This window comes from Trichomycterus rosablanca, chromosome 14 (genome assembly GCF_030014385.1).
Source record: "Trichomycterus rosablanca isolate fTriRos1 chromosome 14, fTriRos1.hap1, whole genome shotgun sequence".
NCBI classification, from domain to species: domain Eukaryota; kingdom Metazoa; phylum Chordata; class Actinopteri; order Siluriformes; family Trichomycteridae; genus Trichomycterus; species Trichomycterus rosablanca.
Genome location: NC_086001.1, coordinates 1,556,175 through 1,576,174, shown reverse-complemented (window position 1 = coordinate 1,576,174; position 20,000 = coordinate 1,556,175). Strand labels below are relative to the sequence as shown.

The 20,000-nt window shown below is 40.5% G+C and overlaps 1 protein-coding gene across 19 annotated transcripts in view; it reads right to left on the bottom strand.

Moving 5' to 3' along the window:
* Positions 1–2,251: 2,251 nt before the first annotated feature.
* LOC134327068 (receptor-type tyrosine-protein phosphatase delta-like) overlaps positions 2,252–20,000 on the bottom strand; it is a 469,775-nt gene continuing 452,026 nt past the window's right edge. For all 19 annotated transcript variants that reach the window (XM_063009137.1, XM_063009145.1, XM_063009142.1 and 16 more), the window contains 10 exons: positions 16,648–16,823; positions 16,411–16,530; positions 14,165–14,319; positions 8,601–8,886; positions 5,803–5,981; positions 5,524–5,650; positions 4,305–4,430; positions 4,016–4,170; positions 3,715–3,850; positions 2,252–3,622 (listed from right to left, as the gene is read on the bottom strand). In XM_063009137.1, the coding sequence (XP_062865207.1) occupies positions 3,554–3,622; positions 3,715–3,850; positions 4,016–4,170; positions 4,305–4,430; positions 5,524–5,650; positions 5,803–5,981; positions 8,601–8,886; positions 14,165–14,319; positions 16,411–16,530; positions 16,648–16,823 (1,529 nt within the window). In that variant the 3' untranslated portion in view covers positions 2,252–3,553. The remainder of the gene's footprint in view (positions 3,623–3,714; positions 3,851–4,015; positions 4,171–4,304; positions 4,431–5,523; positions 5,651–5,802; positions 5,982–8,600; positions 8,887–14,164; positions 14,320–16,410; positions 16,531–16,647; positions 16,824–20,000) is intronic.

Below are 20,000 nucleotides of genomic sequence, written 5' to 3'. Positions count from 1 at the left end.
GTAATACATTATTGGGTATAGAATCAATAGGGCAGTGCATAGTACAAAGACAGAGAAAGTGCAATTCCTCCCGCCGGGCCTCCGCCGGCCGTCTGCCGGGCCTCCCGTGCATAACCAAACCGAACACGAAGGGAAAAATGAAAAAAAAAAAAAAAGGGATTTGACACGTAGTTACATAAGTCTGACATTAGATGGCGCTGACACGGTGTATTCGAAGCTACACGTGAGCGATCGGTAGCTTGACGGTAAATAAAACGTGACACGTCGGAAATACGACAAGGGAAACAAAAACGCCTGGAATGCACATCCGCACCGCACACACACACACACACACGCAAACAATAACGCAAAACGATGTCATGTGACCTCAAAACAATAATAATAATAATAATAATAAAATAATTAGAAGCTCTATCGCTCGCAAGATTGTCAAGATTTTTCGCAAACCAGCCCCGACAACCCAGTCCGACCGAGCTGGCGTGACTGCTGACCCCGCCTCCCACGCCAACACGAAACGCGCAAACCCCGCCCCCTACGTACGAAACCAGTCAGCGGCTATTCCCTAATTCCAACTGTGTGTGCATTTCGAGCCTAAATTTCGGGAATCGATCAGAACGTATCGGGGAGGAAGAACAGAAGAAACCCTGTGGGATTTTATTACACTAATAATATATTTCGTAGACTGTATGTGCCAAAAGTATTCGGACGCCTGACCGTGAGCTTGCCATAAACAAACTGTACTAATACTAAACTATAGCGCCCTCTATGTGATCTTTTCAGCTAGAACAACAGCCGCTCTTTTGAGATTAGGGCAGTTGTAGCCTAGCGGTTAAGGTACTGGACTAGTAATCAGAAGGTCGCTGGTTCATGCCCCATCACTGCCAGGTTGCTGCTGTTGGGCCCTTGAGCAAGGCCCTTAAGACTGTATACTGTCACAGTACTGTAAGTTCATTCAAAGTGACTTAAGTGTTAAGTACCTTGGTCGAGAGCCCAACACTGGCAACCTGGCAGAGGTGGGGCTTGAACCAGCGACCTTTTGATTGCTAGTCCGGTACCTTAACCACAAGGCTACAACTGCCTGTGAGTAACTGTTATGGTTAAAACACATGAATTCAGATATTAGAAGGGGCGTCCTAATACTTTTGGCCATATAGTGTAGACCCCCCCACTTCCTGCACCCATGTGCGCCCCTTTCCAGGAGCCCTGTAGGATTTTATTACACTGTATGTGCCAAAAGTATTCGGACGCTGAAAAGCAAACGGTACTGATATATAGCGCCCTCTATGCCCCCAAAACACATGAATCCAATAATTATACGGGGTGTCCTAATACTTTTGGCCATATTGTGTAGATCAAGCATCCCCCCCCCCTTTCCTGCACCCATGTGCGCCCCTTTCCAGGAGCCCTGTGTGATTTTATTACACTATATGTGCCAAAAGTATTCGGACACCGAAAAACAAACTTTACTAATATATAGCGCCCTCTACAGCCGCTCTTCTGAGAAGCTTCTCACCAGACTTAAGGGTGTCTGCGTATGGGAATTTGTGCCCGTTTAGTCAAAACTGTTGCAACCTGGCAGTGGTGGGGCTTGAACCAGTGACCTTTTGATTGCTAGTCCGGCACCTTAACCACTCATGCCCAAATCATTCCTTTATGAGTAACTGTTGTGGTTGAAACATATGAATTCAGTTATCAGAAGGGGCGTCCTGATACTTTTGGCCATATAGTGTAGACCCAGGACCAACCCCCACCCCCCATTCACGCACCCATGTGTGCCCCTTTCCAGGAGCCCGTCCCAAATCTAAAAGCGCCACTACTCCACCAAGGGTCGGCTTTCTTTCTTTCTTTCTTTCTTTCTTTCCTTCATCCTTCCGACGGGAGGCGACGGCAAAACGGAACCTAAAGATGAATCGAATCGTACAATTTACTTGCATATATATATATATATATATATATTTAAATATAAATATAAATCTATAATCATCCAGAATGGAAATGAACGATAGGTGTGGATTTAATACTGGGACTACTGGAACGGCACGCAGATCTAGAGAAACGAGGATTTAGAGAAAGAGAACAGGCAACAGCAATATAATAAGTAAGGCACTCTAAATGTGAAAAACAAAAACCGGAACATCTTTGTACCTTGCCCTCCCTGTACCGTGATAGTCTGAGGAAACACTGATGGATGGCGCCGATGGATGCCCGGATACGCCCGCCCGCACGCCAGCCCGCCGCCCTCCCACCCGCAGTCACACCGGTTTATTTATTGCACGAGAAAAGATGCACTGAATTTCTGCCCCAGCGATGTGCATTCCAGTCAAGCACCTCTTCATTCCCCTACAGCTGATATACTGTGTGTATTTATGATTTATCTATAAGTATACATTATTAATGTTGTATAAATATTTACATACGTATATATATATATATATATGTGATCTTATATATTTCTGTCTATATTTTACTCTCTCTCTGGGCTCGTCTCAGAGGCTCGTCTGATAAACATGGAAGAACTGAGATATTCCGTAGCAGCAACTTCATACTGTGCCTCCCCTTTTGATTCCACGCGCCTCCCGAAATATCCACGTTCCCCGCGCACGCGTGAGTGTGTGTGTGTGTGTGTGTGTGTATGCGTGCACGCCTGTGTGTGTGTGTGAGTGTGTGATCATGGACGACAGATATGAGCGGAACGTAAAAATAAGAATACAATACAGACGTGTTCGTAACAATATGTCGATAATACTCGGGTCAGGTCGGGTCAGACAGTCCGAGCGAGCTCTGATTATAAACAAACAAAACAAACAAAAAACAAACAAACCAACAAAATAAAAGGCAGACAGACAGGTCGCTCAGTCGTGTACTCAAGTACTAAAAAACTAAATCCGCAGCTCCTTTATTCGGGCGTTTCTGCACCCCGCCATCGGAAGGACGAACATCAGGACAAGAGGGTTTCGTTATTACTATTACATACGTCCGTGTCTCTATATATTCGTTTATTTTTGTTTGTTTTGTTTTGTTTTGTTTCTGTTTTGTTCCTTCTTCCTCCGCCGGTGGATCCTCGTCGTCCATGTGATGCCAAGCAAGCAAGTCCACGACGTCTCGGCTCACGCTCGTGTCATCAAACGTCGCTCCGGGGGGGGGGGGGGCGATTCTGTCTCTCTTTTTAATGATTATTATTATTTTGTTTTATTTATGTCGTTTATCTGCGTTCGTGAATCCGAGACGTCTCCACGGCTCCGCGGGTCCCGCGTTCCGGTGTCTGAAGGAACATGGGGGGTGAATTAAACGGGTTTCTTGGTCCACCTGGAGTTTTCCTTGTTTCGTCTGGTTTTTCTTTTATATTTTCGTTATTATTAATACTATAATTTCATATATTGTTTTTTTTTTTCATTCACACCCAACAAACAAATCGAGTCCGGAGTCTTTTAGACTAGGAGTTTTTTTTTTTTTTTAAGAAGTACTTTTCACAAGCAGGAATTCGTATGGCTCAGAAGTAGAAGTGACCCTCGGACGGCCCCCACGTCGCCGCCCCTCGCTCACGCCGACGCTCTTACGTTGCATAGTGGTCGAAGCTTCCCAGGTACTCCAGTCCGGCCCGGTAGCAGAACTGGTATTGATCCTGAAAAGAAGAAAAACAAACAGTCGGGAATGAGTTCGGATGGTGGTGAGTTCGCGTTCGTACCTATGCTACGTGGCGTGACGTGGTCGCACCTCCGTCTGCACCATGGCTGGTCTCTGCGTCCTCAGCATCTTGACCGTCTGGAAGATGTCCACGACTCCCTCGTACCTCATCCTCTCCAAAACGATGCTGAGGGTGATGAACACGCCGGTTCTACCCACGCCAGCGCTACGGACACACACAACAAAATATGTGGACGCCTCCTTGTCAGCTCATTAGATCTCCAGAATCACTATTCGAAATGATTTTGGAACATATCCGTAGGAATTTGTGCCCTGTTCAATCCGTGTCTTTATGAAGCTCGAGTCACACAGGTAAGGCTCAGAGTCGTACCTGCAGTGCACCGAGATTGGTCCGTCCTGGCCGAACTGCTCCTTGGTTTTGTGCACCTGGCCGATGAAGTCGATGAAGCCCTCTCCCGATTTGGGCACGCCCTGCTCCGGCCAGTCCGTGAACTGGAACTGCCTGACCGTCCGGGACTGACCGTCCTGCCGAGCAAAAACAAAGCATGGAAATGAGCACGTGACGTCCGACCCCGGTACAGATGTGGCACCATCTTACAGTCCCGCTCTGCTATCGGCCTGGCCGGGTGCCCGACAGACACACAAGCTAACAGACTCACCCTGGCGTCTGTGACTTTAAACTCCCGCAGGATGTACTGAGGCATGTTGTACTCGGCCATGGGGTCCACCACGAAATACTGGTAGCGGGCGGAGCGCTCGGCCGGCCAGTACTGATGGCACTTTTCCTGCACAGAGAAAAACAAACGCTCATCAGTGTATAATAACAATAATAATAATAATAATAATAATAATAAAAATAAAAATAAAGTAATAATAATAATAATAATAAATAATAATAATAATACAAATATAATAATAACAAAAACAAAACAACAACAATAATAATAATATTAAAAATAATAATAATAATAATAATATTAATAATATTATAATAATAATAGTGATAGAATAATAATAATAATAATAATAATTAAAATAATAATAAAAATACAAATAATAATAATACAAATAATAATAATAATAATAGTGATAAAATAATAATACAAATAATAATAATAGTGATAAAATAATAAAAAATATTCATAATAATAATAATAATAATAATAATAATAAATAAAAAAAATAATAATATTATTAATAATTAATAATTATAATAATGATAATAATTAAATAATAATAATAAAATAATAATACTACTACTACTAATAATAATAATTAATTAATTATAATAATAATAATAATAATAATAATAATAAAATTGCTAACAGGTGTAATAAATCAGTCATATTAAGGAAATTATGTGCTTTCAACTTTGTAATAACAGTTTAGGGAAGGTCCTTTCTTGTACTATGAAGAAAAGCTCATTTTAAAAACCAAGAAACTCCAGAAGTGAGCTCAGCCCCACTCAACAGCTCTGGGATGAACCGGAACGTCGACTGAGGCTTTCTCGACCAGCGTCAGTGCCCAGCCAACAAGCCGGGACGTCCAACAAGCCGATACTCAGGCGTCCAAATACTTTTGGCCATACAGTGTGTGACAGCATCGTCTGTTCTAAAAAAGGCTGTCCACTAGAATTTGGAGTGCGTCTGTGAAAACTTGTGCTCATTCAGAGCCAGTCGAAAGAGGCCGGGCTCACAGTCAACATTCCGATTCATTCCAATTGTTTTATTAGGGCTACAGTATGTGCAGGCCACTGTAGTTTCTCCACAGTAATTAAACTATGTGCTTTTGGACCTCACAGTCGTACTGGAACAGGAAAGGGCCTTCCCTAAACTGCTGCCACAATGTTAGAATATTCTCTCTCTCTCTCTCTCTTACCCTGCCCATCTCTCTCAGTTTGGTGAGCATGACCACGATGGTGGAGTTGTGCTCCCACAGCATCCTCCAGAAATCCTCCGTGGTCTCGGCGAGAGGACCCTGCGTGGCGATGTACGCCTTCTGCTGCCTGCACACACAGGAACGTCACATCTTTCAATAATGTTGGGGACCGGAGATGGTAACATTCAGAAATTCCTTACAAATATGTGAATCGTATCCAATTCCCTAATCGTTTATTTTACAAAGTGATGGATGATATAAACACACATCGGTACGCACCGGTAGCCGTCGATGAAGCTGGCGTTGATGTAGTCGGAACCCTCCACCCCTCTGATGGGCTGCAGGCACACGCGTGTGGACTCGTACGGCATGATGTTCACCAGGCGGTTCTTGAACTTGTTGCAGGGCAGATTGGCGCTGATGAAGCGTGACGTGTGAGCCTTGGTGTTCGCCAAACGCTAAACAGAGGAACCAGAGAGGAATCAGAGCGTGGGTTTAGTTCTCCAGCATGGTTCTGTTCTTCATCAGTACTCAGAGTTTTACTGCTACAGTGGTCTCTTCATTCATTCATACATCCATCCTTTAGTCATTCATTCATCCATACAACCATCCATCCATCCATTAATTATTCATCAGTACTCTGCTCTACTGTTCTACCGATAAAGTCGTCTCTTTATTTATTAGTTAATTCATTCATCAGTTTATTTATCAGTTCATTCATAACTTCCATTCATCCATCCATCCTTGAGTCATTCATCTGTCCATCTATTCATCAGCACTCAGAGTTTTACTGCTCATCATCCATCCATCCATCCATCAGTTCATTTAGTCATCCATACATCCTTCCATCCATTAGTCAATCATCAGTATTTAAAGTTTTACTGCTATAGTGGTCTCTTCATCCATCAGTTTATTCATCACTTAATTCATTCATACAACCTTCCATCCAACCATCCTTTAGTTATTTATCCATCCATCCATCCATCCATCCATCTATCATTTATCAGTCCATCCATCCACCCAATGGCTCACCTAACAACTGACCTATTCATCCAACCATCCAGCCATAACTTCATCCATCCATCTAGTCACCCGATCTGTCTGTCTGTCCATACATCCGTCTATCAATTCAAAGGTTCACCAAAGACTGACCCATCCATCCATCCATCCATCTGTCATCCATCCATCCGTCATCCATCCATCCGTCCATTTATCAGTTAAATCCATCCATCCATCCACCCAATGGCTCATCTATCAAATGGCCTATTCATACATTTAGCCATCCATCAGATTTATCTAGTCACCCGATTTGTCTGTCCATCCATCCATCAATTCAATGGTTCATCTAACAACTGACCCATCCATCCAGCCATCCATCCATTTATCCATCCATCCATCTATTCATTCTTGAGCCAGCTATTCATTCATCAGTTCCTCCATTAACCCATCCATCCATCAATCCTTTAGTCATTCATTCATAACATCCATTCATTAATCCATCCATACAACCTTCCATTCATAATAGTCATTCATCAGATTATCCAGCCCTCCATCCATTTATCCAGCCATCCTTTAGTCATTCAACCATTGTCCACCCAATGGCTCATCTAACAACTGGCCTATCCATCCATCCATCCATCCATCCATCCATCCATCCATCCATCCATCTGTTAGTCATATATCAGTTCATTTGTTCCTACAATCTTTCTGTCTATGAATTCATTAATTACGCCATCATTCAGTTTAATGGCTCATCTAACCTCTTATCTATTCATCCATTCATCAGTTGTTAGTCCCTCCATCCTTCCATCTAAACACTGACCTATTCATAAATCCATCCTTCCATTTACATTATTAAATTTTTTTAAAATGTATTAATAAATTATGTGTGTGTAAGTGTGTGTGTGTGTAAGTGTGTGTGTGTGTTAGACCTGCTGGCACGTAGTTAATAATCTTATTTCAGTCACTGATAGAAGCTTTATTATCATTTATTGTAAATCAGACGTCAGACGTCCTGGAGATTAAAGAGACGACGTGTTAAACCCTCGTTCATTATTTTCTGCTGGAGTTACTCGCTGAGTCTCGGGCGACCAGGCGCCAGTTATTAACCCGGAAATAAAACCTACCTGCTGAATTCTTTTACCATCTTGTTAAAACTGCTGTTTTAATAAATGAACCTCATTCCTGCTGTGTGAGAATCGGAGAGGAGGACGGAGGGGCCCCGGGGGGTCTGTGGGGCCGCGGCCATGTTAAAACAGCAGCTGAGTGGAGTGGAGGAAACCACAGGCCCCACGCTGTCTGTACAGCAGCAGTAAAGTCCAGAGAAAGGACGCCAGCGCTCGGCAGAGCCAAGCCCCGAAAACGGCACCGAGCCAAACACGCCGACCACCCGCCGTCCACCCCGCCGTACCCCGTCACCTCCCCCATCTCGACCAATAACCGTCCTGGTCGAGGGAGTGCGGCGCTCGCTGTAAAATGTACGACGTGAACAACAACGGCGCTTCTTCTCCAATCAGATCAGCTTTTTATTTATTTACTTAATTATTTATTTATTATTTATATGTAAGTAAATAATATTTATTTATACATTTATTTATTAATTAATTAATTAATCAATTTATATCTTTATTTTTTATATATTTACATATTTATTTATACATTTATTTATTTAAATACTTATTTATTATTTATTTATTTATTTAAATATTTATTTATTTATACATTTATTTATTATTTATTTATATATTTAATTATTTATTATTGATTTATTTAATTACATTATTTATTTAACTATTTTATTAATTTATTTATTATTGATTCATACATTTATTTATTAATTAATTGTTTATTTATTATTTATTTATTTATTTATTATTCATTTATTTATTTATTTATTTATTTATTTCACAGCACCGAGGTCTCCCCCCATCGGGGTTCTGTGGGAACGTTTGGCCTTCGCTGAACAAGAATGCTTGGCTTCAAGATTGATCTTAAAGTGCAGCCCTGTCAGATGGCCTTCCCTATGCTGTTGCGTAATTGTATCTGTGCTAGGCCCGGGCGTGGCTGAAACACGTTACCTTGAACTCCAGCTCCATGCCGGTGACGTTCTCGCCCGTCTCGATGTGGGTGAGTTTCTGGATGTAGGCGTACAGGTTGCGCGCCGGCACCTCGGTGGTGCCGCAGGTCACGGCCTCCAGCAGGGCGTCGTGGATGAACACGTACTGGTCCTCCGTCTGCACCATGTAGTTCCTCTGCGCCCGCATCAGGGTCACGTGACCGTAGATGTCCACCGTCTTCTCGTGCTTGATGCGCTCCATCATGGCGTCGATCACGATGAAGCAGCCGGTTCTGCCCACGCCGGCGCTGGGGAGAGAGAGAGAGGGGAAGCGGATACGTCAGAGAGAGGGACCGGGAGCGCGGCTGCTAGGGTTTTAAACACCTACACTGTGTGTGTAAGTGAGTGTGTGTGTGTGTGTAAGTTTGAGTTTGAGTGTGTGTGTGTGAGCGAGAGTGTGAATGTGTATGTGAGTGTATGAGAGAGTGTGTGAATGTGTGTGTGTGTGTGTGTGTGTGTGTGTGTGAGAGAGAGAGAGATTGTTTGTGTGTGTGTGTGTGAGAGAGAGAGAGATTGTGTGCGTGTGATAGTGTGAATGAGTGTGTGTGTGTGTGTGTGAATAAGTGTGTGTGTGAATATGTGAATAAGTGTCTCTCACACACACACACTCTCACACACACACACACACACTCTCACACACACACTCTATCACACACACACACACACACTCTCTCTCACACACACACTCTCTCTCTTTTACACACACACTATCACACATACACTCTCTCAAACACACGCACACTCTTTTACACACACACACACACACTCTCTCTCTCACACACACACACTCTCTTTTGCACACACACACTATCACACACACACACGCTCTCTCTTTTACACACACACTATCACACACACACACTCTCTCTCTCTCTCTCTCACACACACTCTCTCTCTCTCTCTCTCTCTCTCACACACACACACACACTCTCTCTCTCTTTTACACACACACTATCACACACACACTCTCTCTCACACACACACAAACACTCTCAAACACACACTCTCTCTTTTACACACACACACACTCTCTCTCTCTCACCACACACACACACTCTCTTACACTCTCTTACACACACACACTATCACACACACACACGCACTCTCTCTCTCTTTTACACACACACACACACACACACACACACTCTCTCTCACCACACACACACACACACACTCTCTCTCTCTTACACACACACTCTCTATCACACACACACACACTCTCTCAAACACACACGCACACTCTCTCTCTTTTACACACACACACACACACAATCTAGCGTTTGTCCACTCTGGTTCATTCCAAAACTGGAGTTTATATAGAGCTTGTTCATGCTGGAACAGGTCCTTCCCTAAACTGTTGCTGCACACTAATAGGACATCATTCCCTTTATATGACTGATTCATTACACCTGTTAGCGACTGTCGTGGTAAAACGCATGAATCCGGTAATTAGGCGGGGCGTCCCGATACTTTTGTCCGTATCGTGTGTAATCGGCACGTTGGGCACCTGTGTTTACGTAGGAGAGCAAACACGGCTCAGCGGGACGCCGCTAACACGGCTGGTTAGCAGGTGCGCGCTTAACGGAGCATGCGTACGAATCGCAACGCGCCCGAACGCTGCCAGCGCGGCTAGCAATCAGAACGTGATTGCTAGTCGAGAGACTGGCAAACTTCTTCGCCAGCTAGCTGCACCAGCACGCTAAGTTCTTATCTACGCACACAGCTAGCAGAAACGGCGAGAGATACTGCGGTTGTGTTCGCTTTTCCCAGCTACCTGGTTTTACCTTTGCACCCCGCCGACACCCCCACACACACTCCGGTTCCCCTCCAGTACTATAAAATATAAAACCCTCATTTCTCCGATTCCGGTTGAAAGAGGGCGAGCGGGGCGTCTCTGCAGCTGAGTTCGATTAGCTGTACTTCGATTAGCACCGGTGCTCCACGCTAACGAGGCATAATGGCGGAGAAGTGGCAGGAGGGCCAGAAATCTTCATTAAACGCCACAGATTTTCACATCGCCGCTCAGATCCACAGTGCAGCCGAGTCGAGGACTTAAAAAACGCCGACGTACTTCAAACTTCACCGAGCAAACGGCGAGAAAAGAGGTTTTTGGTTCTCAGCCCGCAGGCCCACGACAGCCGCTCATCTGAGAAGCTTCTCACAAGACTTTAAGAGCACATCTGTGAGAATTCACGCCTCTTCGGTCAGTACGGCTGGGCACTGATTAATCTGTTGATGTTCCGGTTCATCCCAGAGCTGTTGAGTGGAGGTGAGGTCAGGGCTCTGTGCAGCTTCTTTAAACTGAGCTTTTCATCAGTCATGCTGGTAGGGGAAAGAGCCTTCCCTAAACTGTTGCTGCAAAGTCGGAAGCACGTAGTTATAGCATGTTTTATTATTATTGTTATTGTTAATATTATTATTATTATCAATTTTATTATCAATTTTATTATTATTATTATTATTTTTTTTTATCAATTTTATTATTATTTTTATTATTTTTATCAATTTTATTATTATTATTATTATTTTTATCAATTTTATTATTATTATTATCAATTTATTATTATTATTATTATTATTATCAATTTTATTATTATTGTTATTATTATCATAAATTGTATTATTATTATTATCAATTTTATAATTATTATTATTATCAATTTTATTAATATTATTGTTATTATTATTATTATTACTATTAATATTATTACTATTATTATTATCATTATGATTATTATTATTATTTTATCAATTATTATTATTATTATTAATATTTTTTAATTATGGTCACAACTATTAATATTATTTTATTGTCTATTATGATCACTTTTATTATCATTATTTAATTTTTTATAATTATTTTATAAATTTTTTTTAATTTCTATTATTATTATTATTTTATTTTTTATAATTATCACTATTTTTATTATTATTATTTTAACATTTTTATTTTTTTATTATTATTTTATTATTTTATTATTATTATTATTATTATTATTATTTTATTATTATTATTAATTATTATTATTATTAATTATTATTCATTTATTATTATTATTTTATTATTATTATTCATTTATTATTATTATTATTATTATTAGTTGTAATAATTTTTTGATGTTATTTCAGCTTATATTGGGTCACAGGAACATTCCAGTTTATAATAGTGAGATAAATCAGTATGTGGTGGCTGGGGGGGGGGGTGTAATATTGTGTTTCAACACAGAAAGCAGGCTGAATTTTGCTCTCTTGGACTCTGGGTAGGAAACACATGCAGCATTAAACCTAACTGGTGTGAAAGAGTCGCTCTCTCTGGTTCTGCTCAGATAATTAAAGCAGAGACTCCAGGACAGAAGGTCGTCTTCATTACCAGCATCTCCTCTGGACTGGTTCTTTGTTTTGACTGGTAAATGAGGTAATGGTGACCCACGGCACCACTCCAGCACCCCCCCCCCCCCCCCCCCAACACACACACACACACACACACACTTACACACACCCGTTTAGAAGTTGTGATGGACGGACTGAAGCGAGCGCTCCGGTCCCCAGACGCTGAGCTGAAAGGAGCCGGAGATGTCGGGCAACATTAAAGGATTTGAGACTGGCGGCTCTTTATCTGATCCACGCTGGAGGAATTAACGCCGCTGTCTGAGCGATGACGTTAATTCCCGTATTCAGCCCGGACGAGGCTGAGCGAAGGGGTGAAAGGATTTTTCAATTGAAAGCGGCTCTGCTGGGAGCGCTAATTAACTTCTGCTTTTAATTCAGCGCTAATCCACTCCACTTTTCTGATTTAACTTTGTTCCGCCGTATCTTCTCTCTCTCTCTCTCTCCGCCGTTTCCTGTGAGTCGGGCCTGCGCCGGTATCTGTACCATCGCTGAATAATATCCACATTTCATCGTGCACGGCTATTAAAATGAGAGGAATAATACAGGATGAGGAACGAGGGGGGAGATGGAAGAACGGGAGCCAGATGATGATGATGATGATGGGAGGACCACAGGGGTTAATGATGCACGGACAGAGAGGGAGAGGTCATCAGAATAAATAATCTGCTCTGAAAAAACGGGAGAGAAAAGATCGTCTCTGTACAGGAGGGACATCAGCACACAGATACAAGCTAATGTGCACTAAAATTATTAATCAGGGAAAGAAAATTAATATTAAACAACTAATTTATTTATTTATTATTATCATTATTTTTATTATCTGTATTATTTTATTGCTGTTATTATTATTACTATTATTATTATTTTTATTATTATTGTTATAACTTTTATTATTATTATTATTATTGTTATTAAAATAATTAATAATTAATATTTTTAGTAGAATTATATAGTATTTTAATTTTTATTATTATTAAATTGTTGTTATTATTACTAGTTTTATTAAATTAATTAATTATTATTAAAATAATTATAAATTACTATTATTTTTTAATTTCATTATTATTAGTGGTAGTATCATTACTGTTAGTATTTTAATCGTTATTATTGTTACTATTACTAGCATTATTATTTTTATTATAATAATAATAATTAGTAGTTTATTAATAATAACAATAATAATAATATGTAATATTTATTACTACTACTGTTCAACATTATGTTAATTATTATGTATTATTATAATTTATTATTATTATTATTATTGATATTACTATTATTATTATTATTACTATTATTATTATTTTCTTTATTATTATTATTACTATTATTATTATTTTCTTTATTATTTATTATTATTATTATTATTACTATTTTATTATTATTTTCTTTATTATTATTTTCTTTATTATTATTTTCTTTATTATTATTATTATTATTATTACTATTTTATTATTATTATTATTACTATTTTATTATTATTATTATTACTATTTTATTACTTTTATAATAATAATAATAATAATAATTATCATTATTATTTTTATTATTCTTTTCTTTATTATTATTATTATTACTAATTATTATTATTATCATTATTATTATTATTACTATTTTATTATTATTATTATTATTACTATTTTATTATTTTTATTATTATTATTATTACTATTTTATTATTATTATTATTATTATTATTATTACTAATTATTATTATTATTATTATTATTATTATTTAATAAATGATGAAGTTTTGTGTCTAGTCTGAATCTTAAATCTTCTGCTATCTGCCTGTAGCTGTGTGTACCATAACACTGTCTCATATTTAAATCTATTATTATACTTTTTTTTAACCACCCTGGACAGGGTCGCAGTGGGTCAGGTGTCACCCGGAGACACTGGGCACAAGGCAGGATTAGATCCTTAACAGGGCATTAAACACACACACACACACACACACACACACACGATCACTCTCTAACTTTTGTGTAGTGGTACCAAGTAACGTAAAGCTGTTTAATTACTCTCTGTGTGGTCATGGGGAGAACATGTCAAAGTCCTTACAGACAGTGGTGGATGAGGATTGAGGTCAGGTCCTCAGGAACTGTGTGTGTGTGTGTGGTGTAAGGGTGGTACCTGCAGTGCACCACCATGGGTCCAGCGTCCGGTGGGTTACAGGCTTTGACCCTGCGCAGGAAGGCCAGGAACGGTGTGGGGTGTTCCGGAACACCGTGATCGGGCCAGGCTGTGAACTGGAACTGTCTCACCTCTCTCTTCTCACTGCAGCCGCTCTGTAACACACACACACACACACACACACACGGTGAGAATGCTTATTTCTGATTGGCTGGCAGGTGTGTATTAATAATAAGTGTGATGAATGAATGATGAATGAATCTTATTGGGCGTCGCCACAGTGGTCATTTGTCTGCACCCTTCCAGACCCAACCCTCCTATTGATCCGGGCTGGGGACCTGCACTGAGGGTGCACTGATGTTTCCCCTTGATATTAAGGTTCATGTACCACCATAGATCTTATGTATTCGTGAGCCCATCCCAGGATTCGAACCCCTGTACTTCAGGCAGTGCTGTTACCAGGAGCACCACGGCTCACCCCTGTCAGAACTGTAATCAGAGGCGTGATGAGGATGAAGTGGAACCCGGACTGACCCGGCTACACTCGGCTACACTCCTGTTCCTGGAGAGGTGAGACGAGTGTAATCACGCTAAATTATTCACATTATTTTTGGCATTTAGCCAGAGCTTTTATCCAAAGTGACTTACAGCTGAGACCCAAAATAACCCCACAGATGAAGGGTTAAGGGCCTCGCTCAAGGACCCGAAAATGGCTTCAAACACAGAGCTTCCATTTACTGGAATGGAAATATGGAGAACTGGACTGTAGTGTACAGGCAGTGAAAGTACAAATTTGTCGTAATTTTGTCGTAATTCTCATGTAACTCTGTCATCACTTTGGGTATTTTTGTCTTAACTTTGTCCTCATTTTGATGTAACTTGGTCCTAACGTTATCATAACTTTATTATTGTAACTTTATGATAACTTTGAAGTAACTTTATCAAAACTTCACCGTAACTTCGTCCTAATTATGATGTAACTTTATCCTAACTATGACGTAACTTTATCGTAACTTTCATGTAACTTTTCTGCAAAGTTGACAAAAATTTATCGTAACTTTGACGTAACATTATTGTGACTTTATCGTAACTTTTTCATAACTATGTCCTACCTTTATTATAACTCTGAAATAACTTTTCCGTAACTTTATCTTAACTTTGACGTAACATTATCGTGACTTTATCATAACTTCATCCTAACTACGATGTAACGTTATCAAAACCATCCGCAACTTTGTTCTAACTTTGAATTACCTTTATCGTAACTTTATCCTAACTATTACGTACCTTTATCGTAATTTTATCATAACTTTGTCCTAACTATGACATAACATTACCGTGACTTCATCGTAACTTTTCCGTAAACTTTATTCTAACTTTGCCCTAACTTTGTCCTAAATTTATCGTAACTTTTCAATAACTTTATCCTATGATGTAATTCTATCGTAACTTCATCATAACTTTTCTGTCACTTTATCCTAACTATGATGTAACTTTATTAATTTTATCGTGACTTTGTCCTAACTTTATCCTATGACATAACTTTATCGTAACTTTGTCCTAACTTCGAAGTAACTTTATCATAACTTCATTGTAACTTTTCCATAACTTTATCCTAACTTTGACGTAACTTCATCGTAACTTTGTCATAACTTTATCCTATGACGTAACTTTATCGTAACTTCATCGTAACTTGGTCATAACTTTATCCTATGACGTAACTTTATCGTAACTTCATCGTAACTTTGTCATAACTTTATCCTATGACGTAACATTATCGTAACTTAATTGTAAATTTTCCGTAACTTTATCCTATGACGTAACTTTACTGTAACTTTATCATACCTGTTTCATAACTTTGTCCTAACTTTAAAGTAACATTATCGTAACTTTATTGTAACTTTTAAGCAACTTTTCTGTAACTTTATCCTATGATGCAACTTTATCGTAACTTTCTCATAACTTCGTCCTAACTTTGACGTGAAATTATTGTAACTTTATCGTTACTTTCTCATAACTTTATCATAACCTTGTTATAACCTAGTCCTAACTTTGAAGTAGCTTTATCGTAACTTTGATGTAACGAGTAGAAACTTTGTCTTTGCAGTGATACCACCTTAGCATGCTCTGCAACAGCGACCCCTACAGGGCTCAACACTGGCACCCACAGATACGAGGTTAGATAACAGGGCAGCGTTGATGTTCTTGATGAGACTGTTTCTGGATTTTACTCTAGACGAACTTACCTTAAACAGAGCGAAGGTCCTGACGCAGTAGGTGGCCAGCTCCACCGTGTCCAGCAGGGTGACCTGGATCAGGCCGTACGTCTCCGAGCCTCTGTTGGGCCAGTACTGGTCACACTTGATCTGGAAACACACACAGTGGTCAATCCATACATCTACAGACCAATCGAAAGCCTCAGAGATAACGACCATGCCCAGGATGCATTTAGTGAGTGTGGTGTGACAGAACAGTGAACTCACCCTAGACCGCTCCTCCAGCTTGGTCATCATGACGATGTTGGCGCTGCGCTGCTCCCAGATCATCCTCCAGAAATCGCCGAAGGTCTCGGGTAACGAACCCTGCGTGGCGATGTAGGCGTTCTGCTTCCTGTAGCCGTCGATGTAGTTGGCGTTGATGTAGTCGCTCCCTGGAATTCCTGAAGGGAAAGAAAGTGGTTAAGATACTGGACTAGTAATCGAAAGGTCGCTGGTTCAAGCCCCAACACGTTCAGGTTGATACTGTCGCTGGGCGGGGACGATTCTATTTAGCACTGTATCAGCCTCCAGACGGCTGGGTTTGAATTTGAGACAGTACCCGAGGTGGCTGTGTCTCAAATCGCACACTACAGTGCTTACTAGTAGCGTTAGTTATGGTTTAGTTCCATACCATGCGGCACACACGGGTGTGGTCCGGGAAAGTCCGGATGATTAGAAATCAGCGGAGAACAGCGGAGAAGGATATGGAGCGCATGCAGCACTGTAGCGTGAGAAGAGCCGAATCAAACGGTAAGTCTATTTCTACATTTACATTTATTTCTACATTTAGCATTTAGAGGATGCTTTTATCCAAAGCGACTTAAACTACTGTGACGGTATACTGGCTAAGCAATTAAGGGTTAAGGGCCTTGCTCAAGGGCCCAACAGTGGCAACCTGGTAGTAGTGGGGCTTGAACCAGTGACCTTTGGATTACTAGTCCAGTATCTTAACCGCTAGACTACAACTGCCATAAAGCATTATTCGTTTGGAGCAGGATTAGGGTGGTTTTTGGAGAAACCACGGGCGTGGCCACAATCCAGTGACATTCTCCAGATGCACATCAGGTAGTGATCAGAAGCTCGCTGGTTCAAGTCCCACTACTGCCAGGTTGCCACTCTTGGGACCCCTGAGCAAAGCAAAGCCCTCAACCTTCAATTGCTTGCATAGTTTTCAGTCCTAACTGTGCATCAAAATGTACATTCATTTATTCATTGTGTGTTTTAGCATCGCGTCATCCTGGTCAGGGTCACGGTGGGTCTGATTAATGGGTGTAAATGGGCAGGAAACACCCCAGACAGGTCGCCAGTCCATCACAGTGCACACACACACACACTTAGGGTAATTTCTAGTATCTCCAATGAACCTGACTGGATGCATTTGGACTGTGGGAAGAAACCGGAGCACCCGGAGGAAACCCACACAGACAGGGGGAGAACATGCAAACTCCAGACAGAAAGTACCCGGACTGCATCGCCAGGGAATCGAACCCAGGACCTTTTTGCTGTGAAGCGACAGTGCCACCCACTGAGCCACCGTGCCGCCCGAGATCTTAACAGGAACCCTGGATGGATTAGAACCTCTGGAACATCTCATGTGATTGATGTTCCTCTCATCCTGAAACACTGAGTAAGGAGTGCAGGCTGGATGGAGGGGAGGAACTGAGGAACTGAGGCGCAGACGCTTGTGTTGATATTTATTATTTCTTTATTTCGGTTTCTCCCTCCTCTCTGATGTGTGTAAATGAAATCAGTGTGGTCTCCTCCACCAGCCCGACATCCAGTCACTGCGGCGGGAGCGGAGACCCGGCGCTCCGGCGAACACATGCTGCAGCGAGATAAAGCTCATCCGTCTGCGGCGCCGCGACGCCCCCGCTCGCTCTCTCTTCCAGGTAAATGATTCAGCTGAATGAAACAATCCTGGATATAAGCTCCTTCTGAGCGCCGTTCCTTCGTTCCTCCGTCCGTCCGTCCGTCAGCGCTCCTCGCTCCTCTCTAATCCTCCCCTCTTTGTCGGAGCTGTTTGCTCGGGATTACGGACAGCGGATCATCACAATTAGCCTCTCGTTCCTCTCGGTCGTACCGAAACGGCGGCTCTAAACAAAAACACGTTCGGCGAGAATCTGAGGTCTGACAGAACAAGACGTCAATCAGGCTGCACAGTGGATCTGCTCCTCATACCTCCTCAGACTCGGTACTGTCCGTTTTTACAGCGGACACCCTTCCTGACACGGTCCTGCTATTTCTACCTGGGCTTGGGACCTGCACTGAGAGTGCACTGACATGTGCTTCTTCATATAAATATAAAAAAAAAAAAAAAAAAAATGAATACATTTAAATAAATTAATTAATTAATAATAGATACATAAATACATTAAATAATAATTTAATAAATAAATAAGAGAATATATTAACAAATCAGTGAATAAATAAATTAATAAGTAAATAAATAAGTAAATAAATAATTAAATAAATAAATAAATAAATGAATAAGTAATATAAATAAATAAGTAAATAGGTGCATAAATAAAGAAATAAAGAAATAAGTGAATACATAAAAAAGTGAATAAATAACTAAATAAATAATAAATAAATAAATAAATAACTAAATAAATAAGTGAATACATAAGTAAATAAGTGAATAAATAAATAAATAAATAAGTAAATAAGTGAATAAATAAATAAATAAATAACTGAATAAGTGCATGAATAAATAAATAAGTGAATACATAAATAAGTGAATAAATAAATAAATAAATAAATAAATAAATAAGTGAATAAATAAATAAATAAGTGAATAAATAAATAAATAAATAAATAAATAAGTGAATAAATAAATAAATAAATAAATAAGTGAATAAATAAATAAGTAAATACATACATAAATAAATGAATGAATTAATAAATAAGTGAATAAATAAATGAATTAATAAAATGTTTATGATTAGAGTCAGTCTTCCAGTGCTGGCAGCCCAAAAACGACAGCGAAGGTGAGGCTGTTACTGCCACCCCCTCTCTCTCTTCGGATGTTACCCAATCCTGTCTGTGCAGACGCCTGGCCGGCTGATAGCTCTGCTATGATTCGAACCCTGGACTTAAGGCTGCCCAAGTGCTTGAACAACAACGAATCCTGTTACTGCGAGGACGCAACAATGTCTAAAAGCGACCACTGCTCAGTCACTGATCCACGCAAGAGCTCAGAACCGAACCGCCGAGGGGTGATCTGTCATCGGTCGCAACACTCCACCACCACGACCCCGCCTCCTCATTCCCAATGACTGATCTTCTACCCTCTTAATGCTTGTAACGATGAGTCCATATGTTTGGTAGTGTTACTGTGGGAATTTGTGTTGGATGAGAAGGCTTGGCTCATGGTCAGCATTCCAATGCATCCCTAAGCTGTTCAGATCCAGGTCTGGAACAGCCAGTGACCTTCAGATCTCAGATTCTGGATTCATTCCTGCAAATCTGCTCTGAACGTTCAAACTCACCTGCAGCAGGTAATCAGCGCTCTGCAGCGCGTGATTACAGGCTCGGCTAGCGGCGGACGGCCAAACGGAACAGAGCCGGGGAGCGGCGGG